The sequence below is a fragment of the Falco punctatus genome (assembly GCF_963210335.1).
Source record: "Falco punctatus genome assembly, chromosome: 7".
Classification (NCBI taxonomy): Eukaryota; Metazoa; Chordata; class Aves; order Falconiformes; family Falconidae; genus Falco; species Falco punctatus.
Genome location: NC_137587.1, coordinates 66,816,201 through 66,835,692, shown reverse-complemented (window position 1 = coordinate 66,835,692; position 19,492 = coordinate 66,816,201). Strand labels below are relative to the sequence as shown.

The window sequence follows — 19,492 nt, the reverse complement described above, 5'->3', positions numbered from 1 at the left end:
TGCATTCCCATAGATATTTAGCAGTTTTCTTTCTCTTTCAGGCTCAGGTTCTGGGGTATTTCAAACCTGATGGTACTGAATATGCATTCAGTTATCCCAAACAGCGTGGAGCACAATTTAAATGATTTACCCTCAGTTCAACGCACCAGCTCACAGGCAGTTTATTATGCAAGAGGTTTTTAAAAAAAAAAAAAGCAGCGAAGGAGATGAAAGGACCGCAAAGGAAGGCGCTGGCATGTCCGCTGGGCGCTACCTGAGGCTGCAGGACACCAAGCCAGCCCAGGGCGGCCGGGGACCGCTCCGTGAGGGGGGCAGAACGGCGCGGGGGTGGGGGGTACCGGGGTTACATGCAGCACCTTAGGCATGCAGGATGCTTTGGGCAAAAGCAGTGGCGATTCCCGCGTAGGTTACGCAGCTGCGTTGTTTCTGAATGGATTTTTATAGGTTGTGTTATTCCTAAAAGCACCGCGGCCCTGCCGCACAGCCCCCCGCCAGCACGGGCCCGGGGAGGCCGGCGCCCCCTGCCGCCACACAGCCCCCCCCCGAGCGCGCAGCGCCTCCCGCCCCGCCGGGCAGCCCCCCTCGCCCCCACTCACGGCTGTCGTCCTCCGGCGCCAGGCCGGCCTCCATGCTGCCGCCCGCCGCCGCCTCAGGGCGGGCTGACGGGCGCGGCCCCGCCGCTTCACGGGCGGGCTGGCTGGCTGCTGCGCCGTAGAGCGCCTCTCGAACTGTCATTTAAAGGAAAATAAAATAAAATAAATGCTCTTTCCGACGACCACGGTGCTTTCCGGCCGTTTTGGGGTGACTTGAGGGGCGAACATCCAGCTGGCGCCATTTCAGTCAGGGGATCGCACGGCTGTTACCTGGGCCGGTGCCCCCCTTTACCACAGCGCGGCTGGGCCAAGTGCTCGTACTCCGGGGCTGTGAGTGGTTTAATTCCGTTCCCAGACCGATTTGGGAGGAGAGGGGTTGCTGCTCCGTGGGAAATAGGGGGTGGGATGGTGGTTTTTTTCCCTGAAAGCTGGGTTTTGGTGTTCCCAGGGGATGAGGTGCTCACATGCGCCACACTGCCGGGGTGCAGCAGCAGGTGCGGGAGGGGGCTAAGAGCGCTCATCACTCAGAGTTTTAGTTAATTCTTCTGTCCCAGAATCTGGCTTTGGTTTTGTCTTTTCGTTTCCATTTTGAAGTATGAGGAGAAAGGAATCAGGCAGTGGGCTGAGCTGAGGTTGAGAGAATCAGATCAGTTTTGGTGAGGTCTGAGGTAGGCAGAAAAAAAGGGTCCAAAACGACCTAAACAACTACAAAACTGGGTGCTTGGTCCTGTCAGTGTTGTCCATCTCCAGGCCAGAGAGATGCTGCTGCCTTTTGATGAAGGACCAGGTCGTGGATCTCCTGGCAGCAAACCTTTCCTGCAGCTACACAGGGGCCACCCCTTCAGCCATTTCAGTTCAGCCCATGCAAGGTTGCTGCCATGGGTCTGGCTGCCACAATGTTCCCCCCGTATCTTAATTTGTCAGGGTTAGTGTGACACATGAGTGTTCCTTGCTCCTTGCATTTTCTTGCCTTTGCCGTGTTTGCTTGCACTCAGTCTTGCCATGGATACGGGGTGATAACTGAGTGACACCTTGGGTTGATGGACTCGGTGCTGTTTGTTGGCCTTCAAACGCATAGGAAGGCGCCGCGAGGAGAAGGGAATAACCTGTTCTGCAAACCCAGGATGGGCAGCGTTGGGAGGCATGAGCTTAACTCATGGCAGGCAGGACGTTGGTTCCTCCAGAGTACAGCTTCCCAGCAGCCAAGACAGCAAAGGGGACCAGACTGCAGAGAGGGAGGTTTCTTTGCTGCTGGTCTCAGGACAGGAGAGGTGACATCAGGTCTGTATTCCCTCCCTGTTCCATGCTGGCCTACAGACTTGGTCCTTGTCACGGGCTGTCTCCCCTCCTGAGCAGGACTCCGCGGAGGAGCCTCCCGCAGCCCCCAGCCGCGCCGTGCCGGGGCTTGGCAGCGAGCGCACACCGATCCCGGTGACCACTTGAGGGTGCCAGTGCCGTTCCCCTGCCGCGCTGTGCTGCGGCGAGCAATGAACTCCAGGGTGCAGACGGGCCTGTTCTCTGGGCTCAGGCCAGTTTTGGGGGTCACCCCTGTCCTGGGACCCTTGTGCGGGTCTGTGCTGCTCCGGCGAGACAGCGCGGGGTGTGTGCCTGTGGTGGGAGATGCGGGGAGGCTGGCAGCGTGCCGGGGGGATGCAGGGATGCAGAGACCTGAAGGAGCTGAGGGTCTCCTTTAGAAACAGCCTTCTGTGAGCACAGAGCTGTCTTCAGGGCAGGGAACAGCAGGGCTGAGCTGGTGGTTTCCATCTTATTGAAGCCCACCACCGAGGGCCTCGGGTAGCCAAGCGTGGCGCTGATGCAGCTGACCTGCTCTGGGCCCGCAAGTGGGGCTTGGCGTGCCTGGCTGGGAAATAGGCCTTAAGCCCTTCAGCGAACGCAGATTGGGGGTGGGGTGGGGATCTGTGGCTAGCTGCTGGTCTCAGAGCTTTGGATTTGTGTTTTGTTTTCCTTTTATTCAAATTTAATTAAAAATAGACAGCGTCCTTGGTAGGAAAAGCAAACATAAGGTCTGTCTGGATAAAGAGGGAGACCTTTTGTGTAATAGCTCAGCGGGTACAGCATCCTCCCCAAGGAAGGGGGAAAGGTAGGTTTGATCCTCCGTTCTGCCGGAGGGGAGATGCAAGCCCTGGTCTCCTCAAGACCCCAGAGAGTACCATAAACAGCAGGCTGTGAGCATGTCTGATGCGGAGAGTTTTTCTTGCTCTTTGCTGTTATTTTAAATAATTAATGATCTGATGGAGCAGGGAGTGGAGAAGGCAGGTGTCCCATCTCCCTGGAGAGCAGTCTGTGCACCCGATGAGACAGAGTCTTGCTCTCTCTTGATGAATATTTAAGTGTCTTTAGACAAATTGGAACGTTGCCAGCAGGAATGACTGAGAAGGGTTCAGCCTAGTGCCTGGGGGTTGGGGAAACAGCCCTTAATAGGGCAGAGAATAATCCCTGCTTGTACCGGTGTACCATGCATCCCAGCCTTGGGTGGGACCTCTGGCTCTTGCTAGTCTTTTGTTATGCTGCAAGAGATCCTTGGATGGAAAGCTGGCTGGATTTAACCTGCCACTGTTAATGTCATTGTCTGCACTTCTTCCAGAGCTTGAATCAGCCAGGACTGATCACCTATGGCTCTTATGCTGCTTAATGCTGACCTCAGAAGAGAAGTAGCACAGATGCACTGAAAGTTTGCATCTCTTTGTAGGCTTGGGTGTTTCCAGCAGGCAGCAAAAAAGCAATGTAGGCAATTCCTGCTGTCCTTACTAAATAAGTATGTGTTCAGGGTTGGAAGGGATGAGGACTTTCTGCTGATACTAAGTACAGAATGCTGCAAGGATTTATTAACGACACTGAACACTTGCCTAGCGATCTATTTGTTAGCTAACAGACCTAAAAGTGCTTTTGGATTTTTCCACTAATGTTGTAGCATAATGAATGACAGAGGGAGGTGGTAATTTGAGCTTTTTTTGCAATATATTCCAGATATTGACTCCATCTTTAGAAAGGTGTTAAAAGTCTTTGACTTTATTTCACTTGAATGATAATTTTATCTAAGCCAGCTACATGCTCTTTCTCGCTTAGGAGTGAAGGCTCTCTGACGCAGTATTTTGTGCTCTTACCTTGCATGCACAATTTTTATGTGTTAGTTTAGGATAATCGTTATTTTCAATCTCCATTCAAAAATCATGAGTCAAGCTGCTCAAATCCATGCCATTTTAAAAGGTGTCTCTGCTTTCTGGTTTAGTTGTGTACACTGTGATTTTAAAGTCAGTCAGATTTGCAGCTAGCCATGTAAAACAGCCCACAAACCAGTATGTGTTTATGCAGAAACAGTTGCTTACCTAAAGGTTTAGAAAATTGGACTTCAATTCATAATCTTCCCTTGAAGCAAAACTGGAAGGAGACTCCTCCTGCCTGCAGCTGCCTGTAGTCCAGGAAGCCAAACCTCTGCTTCCCTGGAGCTGCCCACAGTGGGGGAGCCTGGCTCCGGAAACAGCCTCCAGCCCTGGAGGATTGTCTTTTCTGGCATATGCTGCCACAGTCAGGAAATTGAATATTGCATGGGAGAGGGGATGACCACGTCCCTCTTTCAGTGCTGATGGACTGTTTTTACATGACTGGGTGTCAAACAGCACAATGTGCTGAGTAGCAACCATGAGATCTGTGTGGCAGCATGTAAACCAGATCCTTTGGGCACTGTGGTACACGGCTTCCATTGATGCCATGAGGAACTGTATGTTTGTGCTGCTTTATGTCCATGCTGTGGGTACGAAAGGGACTAACCACACCAGTTCTGTGTCCTGATTTGCAAACTGCACTTTCAGATATGTCCCATTAGAATGGAATACACATTACAACTCTGGCTATATGGCTTCATGTGTGGCTCCATCTTATTTATTTTTTGTCTGGGCTACGCTTTTAGTTGTCCTGTAGACTAGGTTATTTTTGGTGCTTTCTTTGATATCTCTGTTGCTGTGACATGCTGTGGAGCCAAAACTCCTGTGGGAACATCCCAGAAGCGCACACAAACATCAGTCCTGTAGCTTCTAACAGTCAACATATGAAGCTTTCAAAAACCCTGGACACCTAACAGGACTCCACAAACCCACTCTGGAATCCTGAGAAGGGATCCAGCACTTTCCTCAAAGGCTATATTCATCTCCTTGCAAGGCTTCCACAGAGGAACAGCTTGTTAGAGGGACCTGTGGAGCTTGGAAGCTTTGCCAATAATAATTCAGGCCCAATTCTGAAGTCAAATATTTAGTTAAACAGAGACTGTCTGATGACTGCATTAAACACAGACGCATCTGAGTGAGCTTGATACTTCAGGTTTTTGTCAGTGTCCATTTCACGAGCTTGTAATTCCATTTTTCCTGTCTTCCCAGACTCTGCTCATCCTGTGCAGTGTTGTAAGACAACACAGAATGAGGTATTTTGGCAGAGCTGTTGTTCCTAGCTCAGGAAGCAGCCTGTATCACAAAGTCATGTTCTCTGTTTTAGGCTTAGGGATGATCCAGTATTATGGGATTGGGAGAAAATGACACTTTAGAGAAATTGAAGGTTTTCTTTGTTTGTAAGGAAATGTCTCAAGGAAGCCACGAAATGTCAGAGAGGGTTGGTGAGTGAGTCTTGCCTGGCAAGATGCTGCTGCATGAGGTTGACAAATATGATTCAGTCCATGTTAACAGCAACTGGAAGTTTCAACTGGTGATTTTGGACTTCCCTTTCCTGTCACTCTTACTTCCCAAAGCTGATAGGCCTTTAAATCCCTTGAAAAGATGAATGAGCTTAAGCTTCTATGTAGCTTGGAAAGTGAAGCTTACCTGCAATTAGCGCTGTGGCCAAGTTTGTTCCTGATGATGAGGTCACTCCTATGGATGCCTGACCAGAAGCATTGAGCTTACTGACACGAGTTTGCTACATCTTCAAATGGAGTATGTTCTCCTTCCAGCTGTGGAGAACTGGGCTTACATCTATCCTGCCGGACTACTTGAGAAGCAAAAAAATAACTGCCCAGTATCATTTGTACCTGAATGATATCTTAAAAAATACTGGGGGGGGGGGGGGGGGATATTTGTTATTTCTCTGATGCTTTGCTGAAGGAGGTTTAGAGGAGCCCATTGTGTTCAAAGTCTCTTAATGCCTGAGTCCCAGCTTTTACCAGTAGCAGGGAGGTTACTGGCACGACAACCTCTGTCTCACAGTGATGATCAGGTTACAGTGGTCATTCTGGCCTTGCTTTGAACTGTATGCCTTACTGGAAGACTGGAGGCCAGTCTTTCAAAATCAGGAACATAAGACTAGTATGCTCTTAAAACACCTTTTATGTGAACAAAAGCAAGTGTAGCAGGGAAGGGTCTAAAGGGTCTTGAATATGAGAAAAGAAATACTGTGATGGAGCTGGGTTCCTGAGCCTTCCTGGTTTGAATGTGATGAGTAGCTGAGCAAGTGTTTGTTTGCGGGAAGTGGGAACTGCTGCATCCTATAAACCAAGTAATAATCGTACACTAAGCCTAATCCCCTTGCTGACATGCCTGCAGGCAATGTTTTTATTCTCACTTTCCTGCATGTGTAAAAAGAGGGAGGATCCTCTGGTTCCTGGGCCTCTGAGGACTCTCTGACTCCTAAAGGCAATCTCTTCCCTGCTTTTTTCAGGACTAAAGTGTAGCTGAAATGTAGGATCTTATAACCATAAACCTGCAGTGCTGAAACCCATTGCCAGAAGCACAGCCCTGAGCTGCACTTATGCCATGCTGTAGGACTTCATGCAAAATTTGAAGCATAACAAAAAAATCTTGTTTCTGAGCATTTAATAAAAGCAAAGTGGAAGCAAAGGGTCACTAAACTGTGATGCCATTGCTCCCTTCTTCTCTGATCCCGTGGTAAACCACGGAGCGCAACAGGAGCAGGAAAGCTTACTGTTAGGAGACAGCAGTGCAGCTTTGGAAGCATTTCATCTCTCTCTCTCAGTAATTTTCTTCCAGAGCCTGAAACATCTGTCTCTGCCTCCAGCCACATGCAAGTGCACCGAAAGAGTTTTGTTCCAAGCCTAATGAGTAATTTCGTGGTCTCGGAATTGGGAGATGGGGGAGGGGGCTGGGACAGCAGCCGGAGTCATGTGCTGTACAAGGAGCTCTGCTGATGTCAAATCGCAGCCTGATGACTTTTCTTTTATTGCGGCCCACCAGGCTTCCCTTTAAAATCTGCTGCTAAAGTTGCCGGTGATCAGTGCAGGAACAGCTCCTACACAGGCTGCTGCGTTCCAGGGCCTTCCTCATTTCTGGACACAACAAGCAACATGGAAAATAATGACATCAGTGGAGAGGAGGTGGGGGAGCACAGCTGGGCTTCAGCTCTGCTCTGTTTCTGGAGAGAGCATGTGTGAATGCAGCAAGTGTTTTGCTTGTCCTGCTTCTGGCTTCAGTGCAATGTACTTGTAGAAGGAGGGACAAGGGAACAAACAACCCTGGACAGATGTGTAATCACATTGCTTGAGCATCTAGCAGATGATGCTGTGATGGGGTGATGCACACGGTCTGAGAGCAAATATAGAACAAGTTGATTCAAGTGGTAGCTGGTCTCAGCAGCGTTTAAAAAGCACAAACTCTAGCTTTCTCTTTCAGAAAGATGGGGTTATCTGTAAAGAGAGAGAATCTATACAGAGCACAGGGAACAGAAGGTAGATCTCGTCATACATTTATCATGTTTCCACCACAGGATCATTGGGACAGGCTTGCAGATCCCAGGCTCTGGAGCATAATTCCATGGACTCACCATATTGTGTTTATCTAGGGCAGAAGAATCCACAGAGCTCTTCCTCCACCTGCCAAGGTTCTCCTGGTCTGAAGAGGAAGTTTATATTCTCTTGCTGTGACTCAGCTGTGGAGCCTGACTCACTTTCATGCTGTTACTCATGGAAAGGGAAAACCAAATGGCAACCAGTCTGTGCCTGTAGACACCTGTAATTCTCCAGCTTTCTGCTGTTAACCTCTGAATGAGTTTCTGTTTATAGACAGTAACACACTTATTCTGCTGAAGCTTTTAATACTTCTCTGTACAGAGAAAGACTGATGGGAAAATAAAGTTTTCTACTCCTAAAGCTAAGAGGAAATGTTCTGAATTTCCATACTGCTTGTGGAATTCCCAAAATGGGACTATTTCAAGCAGACGCTTCACAGGGGTAGCAATGGGCTGGAACCAGGTGGAGTGACCATCAGGCAGGGCTGGGGACAGCTGCAGAGTTACTGCAGCTCCTGAGCTGACCTCTGTGGTCTGGAGGGAGTTGCTGGTGGTCTGTCTCTTAAAGGTGCACAGCGCTAGGAAATCCTGCTTCCAGTGACGATGGCTTGTTGGTGACCAGAAATCTGACTTACCAGCAATCTGGACTTCTGTCCCATGCCTTGACTCCCCACTGTGATACAAGGACTGTAGCTGCTTGGGGTTCTGTAGGCTGTCAGTCCTTAGAGGAAGGGATGGTGTTTTACTTTGTGTAAGCCTTTGTTGCCCTGCCAGCTCAGGAGTCTCTGCTCACTTGAGAGCTGGCTGTGCCTCACTCATGCGTATTTTGACTGCTCATCCAGTAAACACTGGGTCCTGGTTCCTTCTCTTGCAGCATGATGGGTGGGTTACTCTGTGTTTGAGACTGCACAAGCGTGAGTCAGATTTGAAAACCTCACCCAAGATCTGCATAGAGAGGCTTTAGCTGTGAGGTGGGAACTGGTGCCTGCCACTACAGCTGGGCCAAACCCAGCCTTTCCCATTTCAGCCTCATTCCATGTAAAAACCACAGTGCAGCCCTTCCTGCACGGCACAGGAGAGCACCGTGAAAAGCTCCAAGTGGGTGGGCTGTCCAGAGGACAAGGAGGTATCTTGGACCTGGAGCAGGGGTTGAGTTAAGGCGGTTTCCTCTGGGTTATGAGAAGCTGAGGTCCAAGTCACTGGGCTAAGTCTTCCAGAGGAGGCTTGGCCTGAAGCCTGGCTCTCCCTTCTCAGCAGCCTGCTGCTGGGTGAGAGGCCACCCTACAGTTCTGCTCTCTCATTGTTCTCCTTGATCCCACCTAAAGAGCTTTGATCAGAATTGTTCCATGGACTTGCAAATGAAAAGCTGGGGCTTTGGTTATTTTCTGGTGGAAAAATATTTAATTGGAAAATTTCCTGCATGGCCTTGGTATGCTTTGAGCTGGCATCCTGCCTGCCCCTCTCTGAAAATGTTGATGATTTTTGAGTGCAAGTGCTTCTTGTGCAGCTGGTTTCTTTGGTTGCAATCCCTCACTTAGGTTTCATTTTACCTTGAGCAGATGGTAGGAGCTGGCCTCTCGTTACATGGCACTGAAGTGACCTTCTGGGGCTGCATGCATGTCCTGCTGCCCTTCATGGGAGAGCATCGCTGAGAAAGGCCGGAGTTCCTGTAGCATTTAAGGAGCAGACACTGCCCTGCTGCTTCTAGCTGTCTGCTGCTAATACTCACCACAACCCCCAGCTCTGGCAGCCGTGTTTGCAAAAAGCTCTGCGGGCAGTGGAAGCAAGCTGGTTTCATCATGACAATGTAGTTATCCTTTTAAGGGAAAATTCCCTCCGGGAGCCAACCCTCAATTACCTCCTGCTCCAGTGCCTTCTTGCTGGAGATGGCTTGTAACACAGCTCAGTTACAGCCACAGTAACTCAGTCAAGAGCCTAGCCACTCTGAAAACAAATAATAATTAAACTCTGTTGGCCTCTGTTGTTTGCTGAATCTAGAAATTGGGGTCAAAACCCAAAGAGCTGGCTCCTGTCATCAGTGCCTTTGTGCCGAACCCATCTGTGGACATTACATCTTCAAACCCAGACGCTATTTCCATGGTATTAGTGGCATTGCATGCAGATACTGTGTTCTTCTCTAAAGAAGTTCATTGCAATATTTGGGAGCAGTGGGTAGTACAAGGCTAGTGATAATTAGCCGATGCAAGTGTCTACCTAAATGCCAGGAAACTGGGGTAGGCAGTGGCTGCTTTTCAACTTGCGGTTACTCGCTGTGGTGAATAGGAGGGGTCCTCCGAGGGCCCTGATGTGGAGGCCAAAAAATTCCTTCTGTTCTGCTGACATGTCTCATAGTCCACAGGGGCGATGTCTAATCAGGACGGGGCGGCTGCAGAGGTTGCCCTCTGATTCTATTGCAATGAGCAGAGCAGGAGCATGCAGAGCTGTAGAGAACAGCCTGTGCTCTTTCTATTCTATAGGAATGGTGGCTTTGGCTGCAAGCCCCCAAATTTACATCTCTTGTGTTTAGCGCTGATAATATCATCATTCCAAACGAGCTGCTTACCAGAAGAACATGACACTCTTGAATGCAAGCCCGTCACAGGAATGAGACCAGAGTCCTTCCAGAAGTTCTAGGGACTGCTTCCTTTGACATCTGTAAGTTTACTGTGATTGTCCGAGAAAATGGATTTTCTCTCTGAGCAATGACAGACTTATTTAAAAAACACAACCCTGTACCTGTGCAGCTACTGTTGTCTTAAGCCAAAACAAATAGACCACCACAGCCCACGGCCTGACTGGATCACCTGAGAATGAAACTGCTCCTTGGAGGAGCAGAGGAGCCAGACTGGATTCATCTGTGACCCATTTTGAAAGAAATGCACAAGAATCCTGTTCTGTCTGCCTAGGTCAGACTGGAAGAGCTTTCCCATTTATCAACATTCCCAACGGTTTGAATTCTCTTCCCCTATCTAGAGCAAGGGGAAAAAAATAATTAAAACTTCTGTAAGCAGACAGGAAGCAATCACATGAGTTCCATCAAAATATGTAATTTCATACTTTTAGAAACTTAGGGTAAATTAAAAAATGTAAATTAAATGAAGTGTTGAAATTGTGTTTTCATGCTACAGAGAAAAACTGTCCCTTTTTGAAATGTCAACTTTTCAAAGCTTTCTTCTTACTTTTTTTAAACAGGGACACTTTTCCACATCTGTAGTCTTCTGTTAACTGTTTTGGGTTGCTTTTTTGCCCTGAAAATGTTTTGCCAGAAAATTTCTCACCAGCGATTCCCACGAGGCCCTGATTCCACCCTTGGAAGTGGGTGGTTTTGGACTCGCCAGCCGACGTGTGACTAAGCTGAGAGCAATCCTGTCATTTGAATACATAACTATTGCTGGAACTGATGACCTTTCAGAAGTTCATTAGTTCTTGGCAGTCAAAAACACACGGAATTTATTTGCCTTGTTCAGTAAATTCAACCCGTGCTGTTGAAAATTCAGCGTTGCTCCAGAGAAAGAGCTGATCAGAGGCTCTGTTGCTTGGACAGGAATGTTATCCACGTGCTGGGGACTGGCACTGGAGAACATAGGTCCAAGCCTGTATCTCGTGTGATATCCCGTATGACATCTGGCCGTGTTTTTTGCTTTGAGCTTCATTTCCCCTTCACCACTGTTTCTTGCAAAGATGTACAATACGTGAAGAACGGGGCGGTGCTTTGCTGTCATGGTGATGTGGTATAAACAAATGCGGGGTATTTTGCCAGTATTTCAAAATTGCCTTCTTGTTGCGAATGAAATAGCAGAGGAACTTGCAGCTTTGTTTGCACAGATCCTCACCCAGTTAGTCATGCTGGCTTGCATATCCATTGGACTTTTGGAGATTTTCTAGTGTTTTATCAATTTCAGTGATAAATATCCCAGCATGCAGTAACGCGCTACATAACTTTAATGTAAAACTGATTAGCATTTCTCCTTTAAGAAGGATTTCTTTCTGTGCAAGGTAGGTTTCTCCAGAAGAAAAAATAATTTTCCTCCAAAAACACTTGAGTTTTTTTGGGTGGGAGGGAAAAATATTAATATAGTTAAAAACTTCACCAAGCATCTGAAACTATTTAGAGACCAAGAGGGAATTAAATGTTTCAGTAAGGGGTAAGGGAAAGCCAGTAACCAGCTTTCAAATATCCTTATTTCTGGATATGACCCTACTGTGTAGTTCTGAGGGAAAGGAGAGTTTGGATCTGTTTGTGTTGCCTGTATGTCACATCCTTATCCATGAACAGGAGATAGTACTTAGCATTGCCTCCCCATGTCTTGCCCTCTTCCTACCACTGACCTCTTCTCCAGTACACACTCTTACCATCTCTGCTCCAGATGGCTTTGTCTTTTCCCCCAGAACATCTCCAGAATACTTCAAGTTCTCATTTCTTATTTTAAATGAACAATATGGTAGATTTAACACCTGTCTGTAGTAGTTGCACAGTATGTCTTATCCACTTACGGGCTAGAAATAATTCTTTAACTGTCATATTGCCCAAAGAAGGCAGGATTTGGAGGTCTGTTCCTATCACTGCTAAGGGTTAAAAAAGTTGTCAAAGGACAAATTCTCAAAATTGTCTTTTTGGTTTGTTTGCTGTTTTTAGGAGCACTTCATCTGGTTACCTAAATGTTCAGGTCATCTAATGTTTGCTGCAAAATGTCACTACTGCAGCAATTAAAAATAAAAGTATCTGCTTCATTCTTCATGGTGAGAAGCTCCACTATCCCTCCTGGCTGCACTACAAGGCGGAATTCATTCCTGGTCACAAACCACCTTAAGGTACTGGAAGATGCTATAAAAGAACTGTCAATAGCGTTGTTGGTCAAAAAAATTGAGGTAGTTCTAGCTTGGGTTCCCAGCATTTTGATCCATTCATTCATTTAGCTTGAGCAAATAATTTTAAAATTAATTTCCTGACTTTGAAAACTGATCACATTCCAAAGCATAAACTTATCTCCCATGGGGATGTAGAGACTTATTATGAATCCAATGGGGGCAAAAGGTAAGGAGGTTTTTCTTGGCAGCGGCACAACTAAAACTTATGGACAGCTTCTACCAACATAGTGCTGAGTTTTCCAGGAATCACTTGTTCTGGCAGAGAAGGGACATGAGATGGGAAGGTGAGGAGAGACAAGAACTGAAATCTGAAGCTGGAGAAGAGAAGAGAATAAAGCTGGGGAGGGCAGGCCAAGCTGAGGAGGTGTGAGCAGGGTCGCAGGGGACATGTAGAGCACCATGTTTATCATCTCACAGTGCCTCAGTGAGAGGGAAAACAGGGTTAAAGACCTGAATAGCCTGTGGTGTTTATTAGCCCCTGAGTCTGGTTGTTGAGGCTTCTGTCAGTGTCCTGCAGAAACCATATGGCTGAGAAGGACCTCAGGCAACAGTTTCATCCACCTTTCCATGCAGAAGAGGGTGAGATGTACCCACCTTCCCTGCATACTGCTCTTAAGAAATCCCAGTGGTGGAGATCCCATTCTAGAATACATCCACCCTGGGCCTGGAAGTTTCCTAAATAGAGGTCTTTAATCCTTTTTTGCTGCAAGTTAAGCCAACTTTGGTTTTTTCCCTTTATCCAGTCAATGGGATAAGCTGTTGACAGCCATCCCTCCTGTAATAACTTCGTCCAAACGGCATTTTGCAATATTCCACCATTTTCTTTTTTTTTCTATAGGTGTGAATACACGTGCTTTACGTCACCTTCAGTAACGATGCACTAAGGTAGGATTCCTTCACCATGTCCTCATATATTGTGTTTTACAACCTCTGAACTGCTAGGCTGGTCTAGCTCAGGCAGAAGGGACTAACACTGAAAGCAGGAGATGCGAGGACTACGCCTCCAGCTGCTCTCTGAAGTGAAGCTGGGGGGACTGGGTCTCTGATACCCAGGAGCGGATGGGAAATACGTGGCTTAAAGTACCTTGCATTGATCGCAGGCAGCAGGACTGCTGCTGAGAATGAAATTGTTAATGGTTTGTAACATCACATTGGTGGCTGTCACAGGAATACTGTGGGTTGCTTAGCCATGAGGTAAGGTGCTAGAAGAACATGGTGACTAAGTTTCCTGGAATAAATTAAGCACTGGCTTTCTGAAGTATGTGAACTTGCATATCATAAAAAAACGGGGATCTCCATTCTCTAAACATGGTGGATGTCTTCTGTGCCTGCAGATTGTCTCTTTAAACTGGAAAGGGCAAGTCTTGGAGAGCTTCACTGTTGATGACTCATATTTTAGATAAAAACCCACATTTTTTAATAGCAAGAATAATTAGTCATCTGAGTAGAGCAGCCAATGCTGTAGTAAATTTTTTGGCACCCTAGGACTGGAAGAGCTCTTTCTGCTCTTTTTCAGTTGCAAATTATTGAGTCCTGTGCAATCACTGGACGGAACCTAAGACCTGCATTTTTTATTTCAGTTCACATGATAACATAGTCTCTTTGAACCAGTAACCCATGACTATCCATTGGATTAAAAGGAATTAGGCAAATGTTTCATATGCCAATATTATGTATGTTTTCTTTTGCATTTTTTTAGATCATGTTTTACGTGGTGCTAGACACTTGCCTGCCTTACCAACAACAATTTAAGGCCAGAATGCGATGTGTTGTCTGTTTTCTTAGTGTGAGAGGAAGAGGGTGCCTTTCTTTACAGTGTATCTATAGAAATAAACCCTGTGTCTTGGAGGTTCCTTTGAGGAACAGCCCCCTTCCCAGCAAGGGGTTAGAGGAGTTGCTAAGCACATTTTTTTTAGACAAATGAAGCCAAACTTGTGCAATAGGATGGCGTGTATATTGCACTCTTTTCCCTGCTTCCTTGTAACTTTTGAACCTACTGACCAGTTCCTGCCCAGTTTTCACAAAAGGGAAGCAGTCACTATGGTACGAATCTTCCCGTAGCTTACTGGCATCTGGGCAGAGGAATGAGGCTCTGGTGTTGCTTACCACCACAAGGATGACTGCTGAGCTAGCTCAACATTTTGTAGACACCAGAGAGTCCACATGAAGCTGTTAAGGGCTGCCCAGACAGCACTGCTGGAGACTGCACTTGGTGAGGTCTCCAGCAATGAGGATGCTTCCCACTGCTTTCCAGAAGGAGCAGGAGCATATCCTGGCCTCGGCCGTGCTTTCTGGCCAAGGCAGCCAAGCTGGCAGGCAGGGATGACTCAGGAACTGCACTGTGTGCAGCAGCAGCTCCAGCTCTGTGCCAGCCGCAGCCCCCAGCGCTTCTCCTTCCTCCAGACTTGCGGTTAGCACAGCATCTAGCTCACCCCAGCCTGACCACAGCCTGTACAGCATGCCCTTCTCCAGGGTAAAGCCTCCATGTACTGCTGCTGGTGGATCTTTGCTCCTGTTTAGGACAAATGGCTCTTAAACAGCTGATATTTAAAAGGGGGGTTTTATTGCCAAATCTCAAAGCTCTTTACAAGCAGGAGACAAAGTGCTGCCTTTCCACGGGCTGCAGCAGTTGCTTTTCAGATAGCCATCCACATTTGCTTGCTTGCAAACTCACTTCCTTCCTGTCACAGACATGTAACCTGGCGGCACAGCCCAAAACACAGACTGAAGCCCCAGCGCTTCATGCCCAGAGGGTTTTCAGGCACAAGAAAACCAGCCTTAGTGCAGCCAGAAATTAGATGTAAGTTTAAATGTTAAGTTTAAAAGAAGATTAAAAAAAAAGTGCATGGTAGCAGGGCATACCCCGAAGATGGGACTTAATGTATAAGGTCAGAGCAGACCAGGATCCTGTCTCTGACTCTGCCCAGCACTGCCATTTTCAGAGGATGATGTAAAAACACCCCAGGAGGCAGCTACAGGAGAACCCACTCCCCAGCCCTAGGCACAGCCTGGCTTATGACCAGAATGAGAAGAAAAGTGGGAAAACTGCAGAAGGAACATGATGGTTTTTTTCCTGCAAGGTCCAGGTGAATCAGGTTTACAGCTGGGCTAGACATTTTACGATGAATCTACGAACACTATTAGAAAAAATAGTTAAAACCAAAGAGTGTCTAACATAGCATTTTCAGCAGTAGAGTTACTGGGTGCTATGGAGATTCCACTTAAGTTATACTTATTTACAAGACATAATACAAATCTAGTAAGTTCTGTTAGTACAGCAAATACAGTAATTAGCTGTAGCTTGTAAAATGATTTAACTTGTCCATTTCTTAACAGATACAGGGTGTTTTACCTGTTAAGATTCCTACTGATGGGTATTCAGTAACATGTCAGACATTTATTCATTAGAATATTCAGTATAATATAAAAATATACAGTAAATATAAGCACATCCTGTAGGTTTGGCTGTAACAGATAGGGATGTCTGGGTATTTTCATCAGCGCTTTGTCAGACAAGTATCCACAGAACATACTGCCACAACAAAACACCTGTGAGAGCAAAAGCCTTTGTATATAAATTAGGGGACTGAGCTATCCCATAAGCTGTTTTCATTTTCCTGGGTTTTCAGTTCCAGGCTTTGATTTGCCCATCCTGGAGTTTAGGAATGGCTTCAGCTTTGGGATGTGAACCTGGACCCAGAGTTTGCCCTGGTTATATTCCTGTGAGTGTGAACTGTTTTTTCCCCCATCTAATTCATCTCTCGTTAAAGAACTGCATCTTGCAAAAGCCTCCCTGCTCTCTGTAGCTGATGTCCCTTGACTTCCAGTGCACACCAGGTTCTGACAGCTCACATTCATACCACACAGTGTTCGGTAAACAAAAGTGCACATGCAGAAAAATACATTTAGATAGCAGATAGGCACTGATTATTGTCTGTGTTATTAGCCCTTGTCCTAAGTATGTCTGGAAAGGTGAATAAGACCCATGGTTCACATTGAATCTACAGCAGCAAATGACACAGATCCAGAGTTTGCTCCAGGCTGCGTGCCTGGGAGTGGGCTTAGGACGTAGGAAACTTTTTGTCTCAAAGCAGAGCTTTTTGGCACCTGAGCCCTGAGTGTTTTGACTGCGTAGAACTTTCCACGTGAGAGAATAACAAGTGAATTCCCATGCAATGTCTATGGCTGTCTTGAGAGGGGGACAGACCACTAAAACCAAGGCTGGTTTAATCAAAAGAGGCAGAAACACCAGTTCTAGTCGCTGCCTGTCTTGCTGGCTCTGGGCGGTGAAAACCAGGATATCTGGAAGCCCAAAACCAACATTTCTGTGCTTAGACCTGAAGTGCCCACTGCCCAGCCTCAGAAGAGGCTTAGATGAAACTTTACTGAGCTGCTGCTATGGAGGGTATTTGCAGCCTGCTGCAGCCTTGTGGAACCTGGGAAATTATAAAAGAAAGAACAGAAGAAAAAGAAATGGGTGAGCTAAGAGGGCAGTGCCAGCAAATGAGAGACGAGATCTTAGGTAGCATGTCACTCCTTAAAACCAGACTGGGAAGATCACCCTTTTCCATGCTTCCAGAGTCTGGCTCAAGCAAAGGAGAAGCCCTTCAGGCTGTCACACGATTGTCATCAAGAGCAACTGTAGAGATTAGGGGAGGGGACCCAGCCCAGGTGAGGGCCTAATACAGCAGTGGTGCAAAGACATGATTTTATCACAGCTGTAATCACAAAAGACCACGGGAGCTGTGGTTGCTTTCAGTGGGTGGGCAGGGAAGTTGTGGGAATTGTGCCGGAGCCTTCTGCAATGCCTTCCTCAGACCCTTCTGTAGCGATGCATTTTTATTTTAATGTACTTAAGCCACTGGGACCAGCCCCAAAGTTGTGCGTGCAAAAAGCCTTTCCCTCCATGTACTCCAATTACTGATGTCTGTGCCAAACCGTGGCTTTCAGGCTAGCCAGGACACAGCAGGTAGAGACATGTTAAATAGGAAGAGGGATGTCATCCAGACCTGCTGCCTGATGCATGCTCTTGTCAGTTAACATCCCAAGACAACACAGAGAGTGAGCCTACAGCTAAAGGAACACACATCCCAGCTTCCTAATGACAGCTCTCCTAAGAAGCTCCTGGGGCTCTCCTGGACACAAGTTCTCCAAATGCCTGGCTAATTGTTCCCTACAATGATGAGGGGATTCAGAGTTACCAGATAGGTATGATCCTCAATAAAAAATGTGTTGCGTTGCCAGAAGACACTCCTTCGAAGGCCAAGTGTAACCTCTTTGCCTCAGTTCCCTATTAACGAAACAGGAACAATTAATACTCGCCTAGCAATGATGCATTGAGACTTGTGTTCACTTACACAGTGCTTAGCACACCTGAAGCTCTGCAGAGCCAGACTCAGTGCTTCATACAGCTGCTCCAGGTCTGAGGACGCTACTTGTAGCCACGAACTGGCCAGTTTTTGTTTGCCTCTGTGCGAGGTCACTTTTTAATCGTGGATGTGGTTTTATGAGTATCTTTGGAGAAGATTAAACCATTTATCTTTACATTCCCAGATGTACACTGGGCCAGGTGGTCTGGGAAACCTTGCCAGCCAGTGAACAAACACTGACTACATTTATCCTTAAGTGATGTAACTGGGAAAACCAGATAAGTGCCAGTGTAATTTGGTATCTGCTTCTCTGTAAATACAAATAGACAGAGGCTTTTGCTAGAATAGCCATTCTGCTCCTTTCAAAAATCTGGCTTGGTTTGACTACTAGTAATTTTTAAGGCCTGATTCATGGAAAGGACTTTGGATATAGTCCTTAAAGAGCATTCACATTTCTGAAACTGTTCAATGTCCTGTAACTTTCTGCTGTGCTAAGAGGATTAGAACTGAACTGGTATGTACAACATGAAGAGAAAAAGATGCTATAACTGAAAGCTCATTTCTGTCCCATAAACGTGGTGTGTGCACAGCAAAACACCACCTTTTACACACTGGCCTAGCAATGGTACAAATCATAAATGGCAAATGTTTAGCTTTGATTTTGAGAAAGAAGTCTCTTCGAAGAGTATGTCAGGGAGCACTTCTTCTATAAAGAGTCACTAGATCCTTTTGCTTTTCTTTCTGTTTCTGTGTTGCTTCTTTTTTCAGTTCTCCGAGACCTTTAATTTCTTGCAAAACTTGTGTAGCTTGCCGAAGTTGTTCTACTGCCTCATTGAGCAATGTCTCTGCCATCACTGGGGGTCCATTCCCCTCCTGGGCCTGTTCCAACCCTTCACGCAAAACCTTCTGCAGAAGTTTTTCTGCCTTTTCCCTTTCATTAGCAACTTTCTCCTCCATTTTAGCTAAGCATTGATGGGAACCCTTGGGGAAACCTTGGCTTGGAAGTGCTCTCTGTGTATTTTTGGAATCAGACAGCAAGTCTCCCAGAGAAGAACTGCGAGGTTTGAGACCTGAAGTGCTTTCTGCACACTCCTTCTCCTCCACAGTTGCTTTTACACTGTCGTGGTCTGTTTCTGTAGCTAAGGAAGTCTGTATCTCTTCTGCTGAAGTCTGCTGTTCCTTCTTGGCAGAGGTTCTCCCATTTCCTTCTTCAGCTTCAGCTGTTGGGGATGTGAACTCTGCTACCTCGCTGGTTGCAATCCCATTCACTGGGGGCTTGGACCTGTCAGACTCCAGGTCTTCCCAGCCCCCGGCTTCCAAATCACCATGGCTGGAGTTCACTGTGGCTAGCATTTTTTCTGATAGAACCTTAGGAGGAACCAGAGGCTTTGTAACATCTGCAGCAGCAATCTCAGCAACGTTGTCTTTGCTGCTATCTCCTGATGATTTCAAGTCTTCTGTGTTTTTAGGCTCAAGGACTGGTTGGTCCCAAGCTACTTTTAGCTTGTCCGGAAGAGGAATTGGTGCTTTTGCTATGCCCCTGTTGCTGACCTCGATGAGGTTCTCTCTGTTCTCCTCGCTTGGTGCTTGGGATCCTTCCATATTCTCCTCTGGGTTTACAGAGTCCTCTTCCCTGGCATTTACACTGTCCTTTGATGCTATGCCTTCCTTAAGCTTCTTATCTGGAGGCAACGGAGGAGACAGAGGTTTTTTATGTTCCTGGTCAGGAACATTATTCCCTGCATCTTGGTCTTCTTTTGTGCCAGTGGGTTTTATGGGTGGCATAGGTGGCTTTGGAGTTTCTTTCTGGGGTGGTGCATTGTCACTTTCACTGATGGTGGAATCCAAGTTTGGCGGTCCGTTGTCCACTATATCCAGATCTAGTCGCAGGATACCATCTGATGTAGACTTGGCAGC

The 19,492-nt window shown here is 46.8% G+C and overlaps 2 protein-coding genes and 1 long non-coding RNA gene across 6 annotated transcripts in view; 1 reads left to right on the top strand and 2 right to left on the bottom strand.

Moving 5' to 3' along the window:
• ANKDD1A (ankyrin repeat and death domain containing 1A) overlaps positions 1-2,460 on the bottom strand; it is a 15,652-nt gene extending 13,192 nt beyond the window's left edge. Inside the window, exons 1-2 of one of the 4 annotated variants that reach the window (XM_080396895.1) lie at positions 886-2,460; positions 597-728 (exon numbers count right to left, since the gene is read on the bottom strand). In XM_080396895.1, the coding sequence (XP_080253021.1) occupies positions 597-728; positions 886-1,114 (361 nt within the window). In that variant the 5' untranslated portion in view covers positions 1,115-2,460. The remainder of the gene's footprint in view (positions 1-596; positions 729-885) is intronic. The other 3 variants (XM_080396897.1, XM_080396894.1, XM_080396896.1) reach the window with 3 other exon arrangements.
• Positions 731-16,954, top strand: LOC308067676. The gene is made up of 2 exons (XR_013929696.1): positions 731-923; positions 11,974-16,954. It is a non-coding gene; the product is annotated as an uncharacterized lncRNA (long non-coding RNA).
• PLEKHO2 (pleckstrin homology domain containing O2) overlaps positions 14,751-19,492 on the bottom strand; it is a 28,824-nt gene continuing 24,082 nt past the window's right edge. Inside the window, exon 6 of the mRNA XM_080396898.1 lies at positions 14,751-19,492. Within this exon, the coding sequence (XP_080253024.1) occupies positions 18,266-19,492 (1,227 nt within the window). The 3' untranslated portion in view covers positions 14,751-18,265.